General features: G+C 45.4%; 1 protein-coding gene across 2 annotated transcripts in view; it reads left to right on the plus strand.

Moving 5' to 3' along the window:
* Positions 1-19,077, plus strand: part of SHROOM3 (shroom family member 3) — a 433,148-nt gene that overhangs the window by 378,532 nt on the left and 35,539 nt on the right. For both annotated transcript variants that reach the window (XM_086961784.1, XM_086961785.1), the window contains exon 8: positions 4,847-5,012. In XM_086961784.1, the coding sequence (XP_086817910.1) occupies positions 4,847-5,012 (166 nt within the window). The remainder of the gene's footprint in view (positions 1-4,846; positions 5,013-19,077) is intronic.

The following is a 19,077-nucleotide window of genomic DNA, read 5'->3' on the forward strand; positions in this document are numbered from 1 at the left end:
AAATGACAAATATTCGTGACCCACCTACCTTAAATGGACAAGAGGAGGGGTGATATTTTTATTGTAACTAAAGCATTGTGTGTAGTGCATTGTCTTCCACTGACCTCACATTTACCATTGAAATGGGCACCAAGTTTTCACAGCCAGTTTTACTGAAAAAAATAGTATAGCACAGAATTAGTTTGCATACCATTCTATATTAAGCAGCTGTCTGGCAAACCTTCTTTGGGAAGCACTCTCAATATTCTTCTCTGCAGGTCATCTTTCATTTAGCGAGTTGAGAGTTTCAATGTATATTATGCTTTTTCACATCTTCCATGATCAAAACTTTACAGGCGAGTTATAATTTTTCTCCCCCCCCCCCCACAGAAAACTTACAGAACAATAAGTGAAGAGCAGAGAATTTCAAGCAAAGACGACAGAAATGAGATGCCCACTGTTAAATGTGATTTTGAAAAGACTGCTTTGCAAAACTGTAAAGCACGACTAAGTCAGTTCCCTTCCGTTGTCAGTCAGTCAGAACAACTTTATTCGGTCTAGCTTGACCATAAAAGTATAAAAGCAATAAAACCATAAACCTTAAAAGCAAACCGCAATAGGATGGCACAACAAGCGAATTTCAATTAAAAGGCAGTACAAAACAACCATTGATTACAAATAATCATAAAAAGTGAGAGACCCATACAAATAGATAAAGAGAACATCCATTTTTAAGTAATCAGCATCGCCCTCTGCTTTATAGTAGCACGTTGAATGAAAGTGTCAGTTAAAAAATAGATTTTCATGGAAGAAAGGGTCTGCAAATAATTAAAAGCTGCTTTGCAATATTGAATTTTCGTTTCCTTAAAAAAATAACAGATAGTGCATCCTCAGGGATTTGTAAAATTTACAGAAAAACAGAAAGAAGATCATGCTTTGTGCTGAGTGATCTTCACATGGACAGGCAGGATGGCCTTGGAAATAAGAGCCCTGATGAGGAAAAGCAGCCAAAAAGTGCACCGTGCACAATCTGAGTCTAACCAACAAGAATCTAGGGTGCTGATTACACACACACGTTAGGTAGGGTTCAGTGCCTGTATTTGTACAGATCTGCATATATGCTTCAACTGTGGGCATATCAACCATTCTCCGAAATCTCTCATTATTTCAGCTGGCCAAAAATGTGTGCTTTAGGGAAGTGAGGGAGGCAACTGCTGTACTACTGGGGGAAGTAAACAGGTCTTTGCGTCCCAGACATAGGCAGGTATTGCAAATATACATTATCCTGGGAATTATCAGGCCTCGATCAAGTTTAAGAGAGTCAGCGAGCACGGCCCTTTTGAAAGACGCTAGGTCTATGATCAGATTCTAAGCCCTAGGACGAGTGGTTGCAGCATTATGAAATCATTTATGTGCCCAATCCCGACCTCACATTGGCATATAAAGGAGCTGGTACTTCTGGGGACAGATAGTAACTTTTTTATAAAACCATTCTTAATTACTTTCAGACTCCGTTGATCATTAATATCCCACAACCCAGCCCTACAGGAGGCAACAGCACAGCATTTAGCTTTGTAGATAGTCACAAGTTCCTTGACTGGCTTGTAGCCCAATCTGTGGTTAAAGTTGAGAAGAGCCTCAACAGCTTTGGAAAAACCGAGGCTCTACTAGTCTTTAGGGGACCCCATGCTAGGTGAGTTTCAAAGGGGATACGCAAGTACGAAAACGAAGGCACAGTGTTAACCCTAGAGCTGTTAACTGGAAAGGCAGTGCTGTCCATTTTCTTTGCACCATAGATCATAATATGTGTGTTCGCCTGATCGACCCTTAACTCTAAGCTAGACATGAACTGGCAAAAGCGGTCAAGCAAGCATTGTAAGCCGATTGCTGTCTTGGCCATTAGGACAGTGTCACCGGCATAGATTAACATGGAAACACTGTGGTCACCTATGCGGGGGCAGTCAGCCCTGAGATCAAGCAGATTCTCCTCCAGGCCATTAATATACAGTTAGAATAAGAATGGGGACAAAGCAAAGCCCTGACGTACGCATCTCGCCAGGTTAAAGGCTGAAGTTGTCTCTCCCCCCTGGGCCATATCTCACACTGGCGGCGACCTCATTATGAAGCTCTCTAAGGAAATTGACAATGTACTGGTCGACCCCCATATCAGTCAGTATGCTCCATAGCTTGGACCTGTTAACAAAGTCAAGGGCAGTGCTCAAGTCCATAAAGGCCAGATACAGCTTGCCCTTCCTAGCCACAGTGAATTTACTTATAAACAGACATAAACTGAGGTACTTCTCCACAGTGCATAAACCCGGACAAAAGCCAGATTGGACCTCTGAAAGCACATTTAATTTGTTAGCCCATGTCTAGAGACGGTAAAGCAAAATTCGTCCCATAATTTAGGCGGTTGAGCTAATCAAAATATGTCACTAAGGCTACATTGAGGACATTGAACAAGAGGGGGGCCGATAATGGAGTGTTAGCTTTAAACATTTCTGAAGGTTTCCCATCTGTTCAACGTCTACATGGCACCACTCGCCCACATAGCCCCATTGTACGACCTCAGCATCATCTCCAACGCTGCCAACACCCAGCTAATCATCTCACTCACCAAGGACCCCCTCACCGCCAAAACCAACCCCCACAAAGGAATGAAGGCCATCGCCGAGTGGATGAAGAACAGCCGACTGAAACTGAACTCGGACAAATTGGAGGTCCTCATCCTCAGCCCCATCCATTCAGCCTGGGACGGCTGCTGTTGGCTGATCACACTGGGAACAGCACCTACACCTACCGACCACACGCAACCTGGGGTTCATCCTCAACTCAACACTCTCCATGACCAAGCAAGTCAACGCTGTATCATCCTCTTGCTTCAACACCCTACGCATGCTCCGCAAGATCTACAAATGGATCCCCACCAAAACAAGAAGAACAGTCACCTAGGCCCTTTTCAGCAGCAGACTGGACTACGGAAATGCCCACTACGCAGGAGCCTTGGCCAAACTCCTGAAACGACTACAACATATACAGAACGCCTCTGCATGCCTGATCCTCGACATCCCTCGCCACAGCCACGTCACACCCCACCTGATAGACCTGTACTGGCTCCCCGTCAACAAGAGGATCACCTTCAAACTCCTCACCCACGCACACAAGGCACTCCACATATCCGGAGAATTTCTCAACAGACGACCCACTTTTTACACCCCGAACCGCCAGCTCCGCTCCGCCGCCCTCGCCACCGTCCCCCGCATCTGAAGAGCGTCCACCGGCGGTAGCTCGTTCAGCCACCTCGCAGCCGTGACCTGGAACACTCTCCCCATCCACTTGCGGCGGACCCAGGACCATCTAACCTTCAGGAGGCTGCTCAAGACCTGGCTGTTCGAGGAGTAGCAGCACCCCTCACCCCAGCGCCTTTCAGACCCTTACGGGTGAGTAGTGCGTTCTACAAATGTCTGATTGATTGATCTGAGCCTGGAACGTGCCCGGCCAGGCAGCTGGCTATTGCCAGAAAAGCCTCACTCAGTTCTACCTCGGGCAGCCAGGGATAACACTGATGACTAAGAATGCACAGGGAACCTAAAGTCGATCCAGCTAGGTCTTTAATAGAACGGTCTGAATTCTCCATGGCAGGACTCTCATAAAGCTTCTAAAATGGGCAATGTTGCTCATACATTTTTTGTTATCCTCTGACAGTGAGCCTACAAAATCGATACAAGAGGTGTCAAACACATTGTTATACAGATTAACCAACAACAGGCAAGTTGATTGACACTGGTGCAAAATCATCTGATAGTACACAGAGTCACAGAGCGACCACAATACCTGGGCAGGGAAGCTGAAGGAAATAAAAGTAACAAGCACTCCTTAGCCCGGCCCATTGAGCCTGCAATGGCTAGTGTGAAGTATGTAGTGTATCCATCCATAAAGTCCAGGTCTGTCAGCCAGGTCTCTTGCAGACAGATGACTGCATAGCCATCAATGAAATTTGCCCAGTCTGGGCTACCCAGCTTACTTGCCAGCCCCACAACATTCCATGAGGCTATCACTGTTGGTTGAGGTCTGTCACATCCGAAGCTCTGAGAAGACCTGCCTCCGGAGGGCAGAGGAGGCATGTTAAGATCAGAGCGACTTGGGGGGCTCAAGCTCAATAGACAAATTGCCAGTAATTTGAGGGGTCGCCACATCAGGTGGCCAAGGTGAAGCCAGGCATCCCCGGCGCTGATAGGTCTGTTGTGGAGATTAAGCAAGCTATTGCCCAGAGTTGCAGAGTGGGACCCATGGTTAGCGTAGGCACCTAGGCGAGAATTATCGAGTCTGCGGACATTGACCCAAGACCCTGCCGCGTCAGGAATTGAACCCTGGTCCCGGGCCAACCTCTGCTTCAGGGTCTGCCGCTTCTAACCAGTGAGCCACACTTCTCCACGTAATACGCCTCTCCAGTGCCAATCAATTTATCACTCAATTATCAGCTTTAAATATATTGTGGAAATGTAACCATTTTTCTCCAAACATACGATTGTGAGTTCTCAAAACACACACACTTTCGTCTTGTATACACACTTTTCAATTTTTGTATACATATATATATTAATGAAGCACAAGCATCTAACTTAATAGGCCTGGCTGCACACTGAGGAGCTACTTCCAGGTAGCTGGAGAGCTGCCAGTAGGTCACAAGCTACTCACTGGCTAAGCCTGTTCTAATCGCACTCCTACATGTACTGCTGAATCGCTGCTCATTGGTATCTGCATACAGTATTTGATCATTCATACTGCCAATCGCTAGTTTGCTGATAAAGTCAATAAGATTGACTTTAAAGTGTCAATAATCTGTGTGTCTCTTGCCGGATTTCAGTTCTTCTCTGCACGGGAAAGAAGAGAGAGAACCCGTAGGACACATGGCCAGCTCCAGCGCTCTAACGGAGGCCTCGGCCTTGCAGGCGGAAGTGACGACTACAATGAAAGGACTAAAGGAAGATGTCAGGGAGGAAGAGGACCCGCTGAGCCTCACTGAGAAGAAGGTATGGGCCGAGTTTTTGGCAAGTCCGTGGGTGAAAACTTATCTGGAAAAACAGACTTGTTTCTTAATATCAGGTTTATAAAACATATCAAGAAGTCAGGATTAAATGTAAAAGACTATGAATTCTTATTCCTGAACCATTCGTCATTTTTAAAAATAAATATTTGTTCCCTTATTAAGGAGGAGGTGGGCTTGTCATTCCTTACAAGTTAAGCTTTGCAGTGCATGCCGCTTGTCGTTCTATTTGGGACAAATGGGAAGTAGTGTATTTTGTAGAAACCCTTATGTCATTATACCCCTCTGCCACCTGACATGCATGATCTGGTATTTACTTGCCACTTCTCAAAGCGGAGCTGGTTACGTGGCTCTTGTGCATGTCGTGGTGTGAATTACAACAAAGTCGAGCTTTGGTCTTTGGCGATGGGTCTGCGTTCAGGCATTGTACTCTTTGACATGCTGCGATGCCTAGTCGCGATAATGACTTCCTTTAGACACTCTGGCACTAGACTAGTGCAGTGGGATTGAAAAGAAAGGAAGAAAGATAGATAGATAGATAGATAGATAGATAGATAGATAGATAGATAGATAGATAGATAGATAGATAGATAGATAGATAATTAAAATCAAACATGTGCCTTAATCAGTCAGCTCATGTTCTGCAGAAAGTGATGCTCCCGCATGTCATGTGGCCTTATCGAGAGTAGACTCCCTGATGGATTGGTTTCTTCAAAGTTCTTGGCAGCATGCCTTTGTTCGTCTCCCTGATATTGCAGAAGCGTTGCACATTAGAAAGCCAAATACTGTAATTGCTTTTTCAAACCATTGAGTTCACTTCATCTTGACATTAAGAGTATCTTCCATCCAAGCAGTGGAGCATACCTTTTAATAAAAGGGCGCATTTTAGTTTAGCGTTTCAGAACCTTTGGTTGGTTTCTTGCAGTTGGTTTTAATATTACTTTGTGAGGATAGCTGTGTGAGATAGAGGCTCTCAGTGCATTATTTTCAGTGATTTAATTTGCATGAATTGTTTTTTCGTCAGCAAAATGAGTCAATAAAACTTAGGGCCTGATATATAATTTGGCAGTCAGCCCCTCCCCCACCCCCCCATCTGTCATGGTGGCAGAGGTATTGCCTCTGCCTTCCAGCTGGACTACTGCTCACGATATTGAGAGATCTCTGCTAGCCCTGTGAATATCTTTGTTCTTCAAAGGAATCCCCGTTCTCTGAAGGCACTGAAAGTTTGGTGAATGGCCACCATGTCTTAGATGAGTTGTCACCAACCTTCTAGTTTTCTAGAAAAATGAATGACCTTGACATGCTTGAAGTTTCCTCATAGGGCTTTGGAGTTATTTTTCAGTTTTTTCTGTTCGCATCCCAAACAGGAAAAAAATCGTACATCGCACAGGCCACTTTAAATAAAGCGAATCGTCTGATCCACCCGGTCCTAGACCGAGCGCCACCACTCTGTCAGGCCCTCGGTGTAGGGCGCCACAGTCGGAAACATAATAGTCCACCAGCTCTCAGTAGGTTGGGCGGACTGTTAGTTTGGTAGACAGAGTACTTTGCCACATGTATGGTGGAGTACTCGGTCTACCTAACCCTAATTCAGACCCTTTGTCTCCTACCACCTTTAAGGGCAGGGACACCTTGTTGCTGTAGCTGTTTGAGCTCTAGCAAGTTACACATCATTCAGTCATCTTCAGTTTGGAAGTCAAACACATCACAGATGTCTTGGCGCTTAATAATTGTTTCAAATGACTGTCTTTTTACTATTACCTGTAAGACATAATTGATCATAACATGTATTCGCATAAGCCATTAAAATTGTGATTGGTGTGTTATTTTCTAATGTCCATACTAAGTAGATAACAAAAGGAAGAGGTATGTGTGTGGCAGAAAGTACTCCCACACAAATAATATAAGAAAATTGACAAGTACCAAACAACCACGGCCGGCCCAGTGGGGCTGAGGGGCCATTGGCCCTCACGAACAGTGTCTGTCAGGCTGAGCAAATGTCGGCCTGAAAGACACTGTTTATTTTCAGGTCAGGCAGCCACGAGCTAGACATGCTTTAACCCCTTCTCTGCGGCGGCTATTCTGCCGCAGCGCTAAGGGGGTAGCGCGGCGTTCGCATGCTTGTGACGGAACCGCTCCGTCACGGCACGCGGGTGAGCTGTGCTTGTGACGGAACGGTTCCGTCATGAACGCGCCCGCTCAATGGAACGCGTCGCGCAGGCGCGAAATCAGCGTCGCGCCGAGCGGGCCGTGACGGAACCGTTCCGTCACAAGCACAGCTCACCCGTGGCTTGTGACGGAGCGGTTCCATCACAAGCATACAAGGGGTTAAATGTGTAGCTTCCTGACTGCGTGAGCTGAACTTTGCTGGGCTGAGGAAGTCACAGCTCCTATGACTGTGACCTCCTCAGTTCAGCAAAGGTCTTTAAGACCCTCTTCCTCAGTGACGAGGGTTAGCATCACTCACTGTCCCACACCTGGGTGCATCAGTTTTAAGGCCTGAAGCGCCGGGGGTCGAGTGGGAGGGGGTCAGCAGTCTCACTGTTCCCCATCCCACTCTGTGACAACGCAGGGACTACCTCCTTCCCTCATTGGCTGACCATAGGTCAGCCAATGAGGGAAGACAGAAGTCCCACGCCTCCTGGGACTTCCGAGACAGAGCTGCAGGGCAGGTGAGTGTGTTTTTCAATTTTTTTTATTAATGTTTGGTGCTTGTGTGCATGTATGTTTGAAATTTAGTAATTAGTGTTGTAAATGGATGTGTGTGTGTGTGTGTGTGTGTGTGTGTGTGTGTGTGTGTGTGTGTGTGTGTGTGTGTGTGTGTGTGTGTGTGTGTGTGTGTGTGTGTGTGTGTGTGTGTGTGTGTGTGTGTGTGTGTGTGTGTGTGTGTGTGTGTGTGTGTGTGTGTGTGTGTGTGTGTGTGTGTGTGTGTGTGTGTGTGTGTGTGTGTGTGTGTGTGTGTGTGTAAATGCATGGTTGTGAGTATGTATTTGCGTGTGTCCCGTCTGCCCACCTCCCTTTCTACAATTACTGGCCGCCACAGGTACCCAAACATGAGGATAAAGGTGGAGCGCAATTATAAGGTTAAGCAATTCCCCAATGACTCAAAATATCCAGATTGTGCTCCCCCTTGGCAGTGCTCTGTGTTTTTTTAATATGCATGTGTCCCTGCTCCCTCCCTTGAGTCCAGACGTATCTGACTGTAGGGTCATGCTATTGAAGGCATGAAGGAGGATGCGGATTAGGGAAAAAATTTATAGTGAGCAAAAGTTATGGATTTAACATATAGGCAAGTGTTGTCTTGGAAGAAGCCATTTACAGAGAACTGAAAGAGTGTGAGAGATTGGTATACTGCCTGCAGCCTAGAAAGAGAAGTCACAGCAGTAGAGATTTTCTAAGTCCCCCTTCTGGATAAATGTTACATGCCCTGCCCTTGGATGCTAAGTGAAGATCACTGCCTGACTGCCAAGGAGCGATAAGAGCATGCTGCACAGATGTGACAGTATGCCCAGCTATCAGTGCTTCAGCGATAATGCTGGCATCCAGGGTCGGTCCCGTGACTGTGATCACCTCGCCTGACCCATTACGTGGTGCGGGGAGGACAGCTCGGTTGGTAATAACCAATCAAATGATGCCATTCCTCTTCATTTCCACCAACGATGGCCAAATTAATTGTTCTTGGTACCGCTTAGGAATGGCTACTCATCATGAGTTAGATAAAGAAACAGTCTGGCTCCAGCTTTGAGTTTAATTTTAGAGCGCAGCTGGCAGTGTGTCAGCCCTGCCCCGTCCTCAAGGACTTCTGTATGGCGCAAAGTGTATGGCTCGGCAGTGAGCAAGGACCATGTCACATAAAGTGAGCGTTTAGAGTGCTAGGTTAAGGCCAGAGCCACAGGAATTATGAGGAATGGGAAGATTAAGGGCCATTGATACAACTCATATTTGCGGACGGAAAAGGCCCAGTTAATTTTCCAACTGCAAAAATTCTTTTAGATTTGTACAAATTACGAATTGTGATTCGGTGATACGTAACTAATTTGCATTTGCATTTGTGATTCGGTAATTAGAAGGAACGTTTTAAGGGAGTCCCATCCAAATACAGAATCACAGTATTATGTATGAATGTTTTGCAAAATATATTTTTTTAATCAACTCCTCAAAGGTGGTGGCAACCATTCGCAAATGGCAGAGGTGCCCAGGGACCCCTTTCCCTTTTTGATTGTTGAAACAAATATTTGAAAGAATGGCCCCACGGACCACTGCCTACTAAATAATGAAACTTAAAAGTTTCATTTGCTTTTTTTCCCCATTTCGTTGTGAGGACGGAACAGTTCCAACCTCAGCTACAGTGGTTATGTGCTGAGGACGGAACTATTTCGTCCTCTGCACACAACCCTGAAATCCCTCTGCTGTTTAATGCAGAGAGATTTCCTTTTTTATTTTTTAGCCGTGGGAGCTGGGGAGGATCTTCCCCAGCTGCCCAAAGCATTTTTCAATGTAATGGTGAACTGCGCGCATGGCCCGCTGACGTAATTTCATTAAAAATTTAACAGAAATTTGCCTCAGTGCTCATGTGGCTGTCTCAGCCACAAGCACAAAAACAGATGAGAGAGGTAACGTTGGAAAGGAGAGAGTCTCCCATTTCCAATGGTACCCATCCGTAGTGGATCCCTGCTTGGGGATCGCGGCAGGAGGGTGGGCCCCAAGCAGGGATCCATCACTAGACACCAAGGAGGGGGGAGCGGCCCCTTGGGCAAGAGCTTTTGTCACCCCTAACATTTATTGGGCATATTCAGTCTTTCTATCCACCATGGGGGCAGTAGCCCCTGACCTGCCCCCACGGGGGCCAGAAACCCACTAGGCACCAGGGAGTATTTGTTCTTGAAAATAAATGAGTGGGGGCTTCCCAAAATGGGCATGCCAATGCCCCCACCCACAAACAAAAAAGGGACAGTCTTTCTGCACGGCATGCCAATGCCCCCACACCCCAAACAAAAAAGGGACAGTCTTTCTGTCCACACTGGAGGGCAGATGGGGATTATTGCCCGATCTGCCCCCGGGGAAAAGAAAGTTCACTAAACACCAGGGACTTTTTTTTATATAAATGACAGGTGGGGCTGCCCACACTGGGCAAGACCATGCCCCCATCCAAAATAAATTAAAACGGAAGTCTTTATGCCCCCCCCCGGGGGCAGATGGGGACACAGGCCCCTGATCTGACCCCTTGGGGGGGCCAGAAAGCCTACAATGGTCCAAGTATTTTTTATCTATGTTATGTCGGGGTATGGACAGCTCATAATGGGTATGTCAATGGCCTCACATCCCCCAAACACAAATGGGACAGTCTTTCTGCAGCCCCTCCCTGGGGGGCAGGTGGGTGTTATTAACCCCGATCTGCCCCTGGGTTGGGGGGGAGGTAGAAAGCCCACTAAACAGCATGGATTAAAAATAAAATTATAAAAGAGGGATGGCGGCCATCTAGGAAAACCTACCAAACCCAGACAGTTCTAAAAACAAGACACCCAAGGGAGTTCATGGAGGTGTTGCTTGTGTGGATCTCCTGCAAACCTCCGGCATTCCCCCAAGTCTCCTGGTAAAAATACAACCTCACTTATGTGAGTGGGGCAAGGACAAGTGACAGGGAAGGGCCCAAAATGTATTTTGGAGGCATCAAATTTATTGATCACAAAACAACCTGGTTTTGCAAGTGGGTCTCCTGCGCTTTTGGTCCTGGTCTCGATGGCCATCTAGGAAAATCTACCAAACATAGCCAGTTTTGAAAACTAGATACCCTGGGAAGTCCAGGGAGGTGTGGCCTGCATGCCGTGCCCAGCATTTTCTTACCCAGAATCTCCGGAAAACCTCTAATTTTGCTAGTGTCCAAAATCCACAGCTAGGCACATAGCAAAAAAAGGGTCAGTTTTCACTGGAAAAATGTGATGTGTCCATGTTGCATTTTGGGCCATTTCCTGGCGCTCCCACTAGGCCTAGCCACACAAGTGAGGTACCATTTTTATTGGGAGACTTTGGGGAATGCTCGGTGCTTGGAAGTTTGGGGCCTCCTGCTGATTCCAGAACTTTCCATCACAGAAATTTGAAGAAAATGTGTTTTTTCTTTTTACAAAGTTTGAGGTTTGCAAGGAATTCTGGGTGATAAAACCGGGTGAGAGCCACACAAGTCACTCCATCCTGGATTTCTGAGTGTCTATTTTAAAAAAATGTACAGGTTTGCTAGGTTTTCCTGGAAGCCAGCTTAGCTAGGGTCCAAAATCCACAGCTAGGCACATAGCAAACAAGCATTTGCAATGCAATAGGTCTCGCATTTACGCAAGTTTGAGCTATTGGCATTGTAAATGGCAAAGCCTTTGATTTATGTTTTGGTTTTTAAAACATAAATAAAAGGCATTGTCATTTACAATGCTAATAGCTTAAATGCAAGACCTATTGCATTGCAAATGCTTGTTTTGTATGTAAGAAGGTGCACATCTGAATTCGTGATGTGCTGGGCTTCAGACAAACTACTATTATAAACGAAGGCCTTTCACTTATGCATGCACGGCAAGCTTCTCTTTTACACCCTCTCTGCCATTTTGAAGTGTATGAATGGTAAGTGCATACCAGGATTTCGACACATAATAATCCGATGTCACTTCACAAACACCAAAAAGAGGGTGCGGTAAGGATGCACAGTCCCCATTGCAGAGGTCTGCAAACAGCTAAAGGCCCACAAAACTACATATGTACACTTGTTTAACATGTAGCTATATAGCATAGCTCAGTCAACTAAATGGATGTCAAATGCATTCTGCCTAAGTTATAGGCTAAAACCATAGATGAAGGCCTGTAAGAAGTGAGAATGCTTAAAGGACAAGTAAAACCTAGGTCTGCAAGGTTACAAGAACACGTCACCCACTGTGAGCACAAGGTTTTAAATTGAAAAGAGAAAGAATACAACAGCTTCTGCCTACAGTGAGTCACCCTCTCCCAAACCAAGGTCTTCAAAGAAGCTCCCTGCGTTCCAATGTGCTAATATAAATTACCATTTACGGGGATGTGAGGGGGGCAATAACAGAAGCTGTTTACATATATAAGTGTGCAGTCCATTGGAGCAAAACTTGCAACAACCACAGAGAATCAACCAAACATTAAGAGACTGGTGTAACCGAATGTAGCAATCAAAACACTCAGCCTTATTAATTGTACATATGGGAACTATTTAGGAAAAAATGCAGACGCCAACCTGCAGCAACCCAGCTCGGGTCACAAAGAAATATGCCAGGCTAATGAGTGCATATTACGGCGTAGAAAGCGGGTACTTGTGCCCAACCAATATGGAATGGCAGCTGTCAGTGAACGTGTAGTGCTGTTAGTGCCCATTATTAATGCAGCTTGCAGTGTGTTATCACTGTGGTAGACACAGCTGGGCGGTTACAGTAGCACGCTGCTCCTAGTTAGTGCTGTGCTGGTAGTGTTCGCTGTTTATGTATTATTGGCAGCTGTTAGAGTGTTGGCAGTATCCACTGTTGACCCCTTAAATAGCATGTAGAGCAGATAGGTAGGAGGCAGCACGGCCAAGTGAGGTAGGTAAAAGTAGCTGCTGGCACCATTAGTTCCCTGGCTGTCCTGCTCTATGAATCGATCTGCACTGGATCCCAGACTTGGAGCGCGAACTCGAGAGCTGCAGGAGGCCAGGCACCTCCTGGATTAGCAGTTGGAGTAGGACATTACTGGCTGGGATATTTCGAACCGGGCGTGGAGCGACAGAAAGTGGGAGGGATGGGAGAGGAAAACAAAATTGAAAAAGGCCTATGGAAGCGCAGTGAAATGAAAGGGGGAAGCCACCTAGGAAGAGCCTAGGTAAGCGGAGTAGGAAAGCCTGTATTTTTGCTGGTGCTTTGCTATTTATTTTCGTATTATGTTTCACTCTGGATTTTTATATCTGTTCACAACTAAATGTCCTTTTGGGTGTGTAATCAGTTGATTCATTTCCTGCAGCGCAGCATTTTGTTCATTATGTAAGGGAGTGAGGGTTTTTTCACAAAATGGGTGTAGTGGCAAAATTACGAACAATCCTACTGATAAATAACTAGCCGTAAGGGGCGGTAGGTGTTGTTTGGGGAAGATATACGGGAGAGTAACTTAACTGCAAGCAGTGCCGTGTGTCAGTGAGTCGCTGTAAAGCCTTGAATACATAAACAGCTAGACTAACCTTCTAAACACTTTTAGTTTGCTAAAACTGAATTTATTTTCACATAAAAAGGAATTTTTGTTCTAAACAGGAACATAAAGCAGATAATAATTTGCGAAAGCTATATTTTGCATATTTACAATACCATCACACATTTACATGGACGCGCAGGAACACACACTTAAAGCGCCTGTTGGTTTTAGAAACAATAGCAACTTTTGTTTTGCAGGAATGTGGGATATGCGCCTGGGGGAGAGGGAAGGAGGCACGAAAAGCGAACACTGCTCACTGCATTTGCATTAATGCAGCGCATTATTTCCGGATCGTGGCGTTGAAGCAGATTAACGCCAGAATTACTCGGACTTGACCAATGTGCATCCATGTGACACTGCCTTCTAGTCTCAGCAACGCACAGGGATTGTGGGACATGTAGTTTCAGGTTTTACATTAATCAGGACCTACAAGTCAGGCCAGTCTAGAATATAAATGACAGTTTGAAACAAATATAGTTAAGGTGGGCTGAAGCGGTTATATACGAAGCGGGTCATCTGTCTGTGACTGGTTGAACTACGATGCTTAATCCGCCCAGCTTTCTCTCGTTATTCAGTTACCCCCGGGAAGTGAAGTCAGCTTAATAACTACTAAGTGGAGCCCTGCAACGTGCTATTGTTACTTAGTACGTAACTGTGCAATGGTACAATCACCATGCTTTAAGAACAGAAGATTGCCTAACGAGATGTATATGGCCTTATTTGTAATGGTAAAACCTGAAACTACTAGTCCTAGACTGGAAAGCGTCCTCTCCTAAAACGTTAGAATCATTTAAAGGGGGAGAACAAAACTGCATGGTCCAGTAGGTGACTGTATTCACATTAGTTCCCCGGACTTGTCACGGCTTTCCCCAACATGCAACATCTTTATTCCCACAGGGTCAGGGGAATCATACAGTATGTGAATGTACTCCACCAAAACGCTCACCTGAATTTCCTCGCGCAATTGTTCAGTTGGAGGCGAGCAATACCTCCGCCTACAGTGTAGCCAGGTGTGCAAAGTAAAAGCCCCACTTTTGCGCCCAGCAGCAATATCGCGTGGCCTGGGATTAGCGCCCCCACACACACGCATCAGTGTAGCCCACACTCACCATGGTTGAAGCTCTGCAGCAGCAGCCTCTCTGCCCACCTGACCACTGCCTCCATGCGCTCCCTGGAGGCCTGGCAAATGCGGGCTGTTGGTCAGCCGGACCACAGTAACGTGCAGCGCTTTGTTCAATCGATGCGCCGGGAGCTTACTCTAAGAAATGTGGCATCCCTAGGCAAGGAAAGGAAAGTGCAGGAAGGAAATGAGAGGCTGTAGCGAAACCAGGAAGAGAGCACGTCATCGCGTGCACGATATCGGAGGGCTAGAAAAATGTACCAAAGCTGACGAAAAAAGCCGTGAGCGTGCACTCTCCCGAACTTCCGGTTTCGGGATGCGCACGCTCACGGCTGTCGTGGGGCGGGACTTCCGTCTTTGCGCCCGCGCCCATGGAGTGGATGGCCAGAGGACCGGTGGCGTCAGGAGTGGCGGCTGAAGCCACTGATGCGGTAAGTGGGGCTTGGTAAGTGGGGCTTGGTGTGTGTGTGTGTGTGTGTGTGAGTGTGAGTGTGCGTGTGAGTGTGCGTGTGCGTGTGCGTGTGTGTGTGTGTGTGTGTGTTTCGTGAGTGTGAAAGTGGAGCAAGAGATGTGCGTATGCCTGTACGTGCGCATTCACGTTCCTGAATCGCCGCGCGTGCACCCCTCTACGTCCCTTGAGGAGGAACTCAATCACAATAGGTCGAGATTCTCGACCTAAAAAGGGTCAGTTTTGTGTGGAAAAATGTGATCTCTCCACGTTTCGTTTTGGCCTGTTGCTTGTCGAGGGCAGTAGGCCTACCCACACAAGTACCATTTTTATCAGAAGACTTGGGGGAATGCTGGGTGGGTGGAAGATTATGGCTCCCTGCAGATTCCAGAACTTTCCATCAAAGAAATGTGAGTAAAATGTATTTTTTTGTAAACAAAGTTTGAGGTTTGCAAGGGATTCTGGGTAACAGAACCTGGTGAAAGACACACAAGTCACCCCATCCTGGATTCCCCTGGGTGTCTAGTTTTCTAAGAGGTATGGGTTTGCTAGGCTTCCCTGGGTGCCGGCTGAACTAGGGTCCAAAATCCGCAGCTTGACACATTGCAAAAAAGGGTCAGTTAGGTGTCGAAAAATGTGATGTGTCCACTTTTCATTTTGGGCCGTTACTTGTCACAGGCACTAGGCCTACTCACACATGGTAGGTACCATTTCTATCGGGAGACCAGGGGGAATGCTGGGTGGGTGGAAGTTTGTGGCTCTCTGCAGATTCCAGAACTTTGCACCACAAAAATGTGAGGAAAATGTGTTTTTTCTTTTTACAAAGTTTGAGGTTTGCAAGGGATTCTGGGTAACATAACCTGGTAAGAACTGCACAAGTCAACCTATCCTGGATTTTCTTGGGTGTCTATTTTTCTAAAATGTACATGTTTGCAAGGTTTCCCTAGGTGCCGGCTGAGCTAGGGTCCAAAATCCACAGCCAGGTACATTGCAAAAAAGCATCAGTTTTCACTGGAAAAGGGTGATGTGTCCACATTTTTTTTTGAGCTGTTTCCTGTCGTGGGCAGTAGGCTATCCACGCAAGTGAGGTACCATTTGTATTGGGAGACTCAGGGAAACACAGAATAGTAGAAAAAGTGTTATTAATAATTGACTTTCTTTACATTTCTGCCTTCCAAATGTAAGACAATTTGTAAAAAAGAAGTCATTTTGAAAAATGACCTCTTATTCACATGCATGTATGGGTAACCACAATTTAGGAAATGTGCAAATAACCACTGCTTCTAAACTAAGGGCTTGGTTAGTAAATACCCTCTCAGAAAATATAATTGTTTTCAACATCCACAAACCAAATTACTACTCGGAGCTTCTTAAATCCTAGCCTTGAAAAAAGTTAGATTTCCAGTGGCTTCAAAGTCAGCCAAAATGAAATGCTGTCCATGGACTTCAAAATCGCAGCCAAGAGCAAAAGGAACAAAGTAGGGGCATGGCTCATGTCTGCTCTACACCATCTGAATGTGCCCAAGTGCAATGCTGAACCCCTAGCACTGAACCCCTTGGTGACAGCAGATATCTACCACTGACAAGAATTAGGCATAGATTCTATGGAAGAAACTATCCAGCTAGCAGTCTGGCTGCAGACTAAGGGCCTGGTTTAGAGTTTGCAGATGGGTTACTCTATCACAAACATGACAGATATCCTCTACAAGTGCATTATATCCCATGGCAGTTGTAATAAAGAGCACGGTATATCTGTCACTTTTGTGACAGAGTAACCCACCTGCTGAACTCTAAATCATGCCTTAAATCAGCCAGCATGTTAATCCCTGGCATTTGAACTTAACAAAACATTAATCCTTCTGACTATTTAACAGGATCTAAACTCCAGCCGGCATATCAGTTGTACCCCTTGATGGTCACCCCTCATCTCTCCAATCTTAATAATGAAATTATTCATTTGAAAAACGAAAGCAGCAGTTTATGGTTTTATTTTACCTGCATCCAGTGGGTTCAAAGGGAGCTCTATATTTAAAATGATACCTCTGTATCTTACATCCTCATGAATGTTCACGGGTAAACACTTCCATCTTTGATCAGAATCGTACAAAAGCTAGGCTTACTTTCCCTTGACTCAATGACACATGGTGGGTGGCCATACACTGCCGGCTGCCCTGCTTCATTTACCAACCAGAGGCACTACCAGACCTCCAATGATGGTGGCCATGCTTCGATCGCCTACCATCAACCCAGGTCTACTAGGTGGAATGCCATGCATCATTCATCTCACACTGGATGGGTATCCACCGCCCATATGCTTGGGTGTTCCTTGCTTCTAGGTGGTGGGTCACCAGTACACCTTCCTAGCAATACATGCCCTTAAAGTTGAACTCCTGAATCCGACTCCTCAGCCATCATTTGTGGGTTCTCTACTCCATCGAGTCATCATAACTTGTATGTTAAGGGTTCCAAGTTGCTTTAGTATTCACTGGGCTGGCGGCTAACCTCTCGGCTGGAGTAAACCGGTTGGTAGGTTGCACCACGTTTTGCTGACAGCCTTGGTCAGCGGCACGGCCCTACCATAATGCCTTACCTCTTCTAAAGCCTATTTAAAACCTGTTCTTGCTAGACCATGATTTATATTCCAGATAATAATGTCTTTATCTGCCTCGGAGAGGCAAAGTCCTTCCTGGCCATAATTGAAAGGGGTGCATACATTAATTATCCTTTATTGTAACCCATTCAAATGCTGTTACAATGCTAAACATAAAGCTGTTTAACTTCTCTGTGACACTTCATCCATCTCCTGTGATTGGGCCTATGTCAATATTGCCTGGGATTATCTCACACCATATTGTTTCGAAGGCAACAAGCTCTCGGCCTAGAAGTATCAGTGAATGCTTCAGCTTCTGAAGCAGTTTCCAATCCACATGTGGTGAGGTGGCTCCCACCCAGGTGTATTACTAGATTGTCTGGTTTGGAGGAGTGCCTTAGCTGTCGCCTCATACCTCCCTCCAAAATGCACACATTCTTGCCTGACCTGCCCACCCATGCTACACAGATGCAGATGAAATTCTGCTCTCCACTCTATAGTGTTCGTGCGTGCATGCTTTGTATACAGATGGGTGTCCCAACAGCATTCTCTTCTAGAGACGGTAAGCAAAGTACATTTCAAGACATATAATTCAGGTCGTTTTAGGTCTTGCGATCTGCGGCAAGTCGCGTTTGCTTTTGTAGGTAAAAAAGGGGATTGTGAGCTGCCCTAGGAATCGCACACGCTCGTGCATGTGCGTTTCCTTTTCAGCTCTTGGTGTCTATTACGGACACCAAGCACGTAATAGACACCAATAGGCTGTGGGAGGAGCTATGATTGTGCCCACACAGGCGTGACGTGCGCGCCACTCGTTTTTTTTACATTGCGCATATTTAAAGTATGTTTGCTTTAATATTATGTGTGCGCGCCACTTGTTATTTTTACATTGCGCATATTTAAAGTATGCTTGCTTTAAAATTATGTTATGTATACATACATCAAGAATGTCAAATCCAAAATGTCGTTATTTATAATACTATAAAGGAAAATTATTAAACCGCTAATGCTGTGTAACGTACACCCTTCAATTCGTTTTAGTGTTCCTTTCTATTGAAATAAAACGTAACGATCGTCATTTTGTTGTGGGTACGAAATTCTAACACAACACTGCCATCTACTGTGAAAGGATGTAGTTGTATTTCAAAGCGTTATTTAATACAATGCAAATAAGTAACGTTTTAATTCGGAATAATGTGAATAACTTACGATACCCACAGCTAAATTCAAATCTCATTATTATAATTTTAACATTTCGAAAAGAATGTTTGAATTCAAAAAATAATAATCATAAAAACATTTTTTTTAAGTGACAAAAAAGCATTGAACTGCATGCGATGCAAATATTTTGCGATTTTAAAAATGCGTTGTAAGCGCAACTCGTATTAAATGAAGGGTAGTAATGTTTTAAGTAAATATTCTTTAGCTTTCCACCCCCATCCCACTGTGCTGTGTGGGGTTTTCACCTAGGCTCTCACTGAGCAAGGGTGGAGAAATAAAACAGCAAGTTACTGGAAGACCATGAGAGGGAGGGGCAGGCCAAAGCTAGCCCTCTCTCCCGACTCCTGGCTGATATTTTATCAATATGGACAGTATTTCTGAATTAAGGCCACTTAAATAATGGGAAAGTCGGCAAAGGCGAGTATATTTCTATTTAAAATGTAACCTTAAAGCAT

The sequence above is a fragment of the Lissotriton vulgaris genome, chromosome 3_1 (assembly GCF_964263255.1).
Source record: "Lissotriton vulgaris chromosome 3_1, aLisVul1.2, whole genome shotgun sequence".
Lineage (NCBI taxonomy): Eukaryota > Metazoa > Chordata > Amphibia > Caudata > Salamandridae > Lissotriton > Lissotriton vulgaris.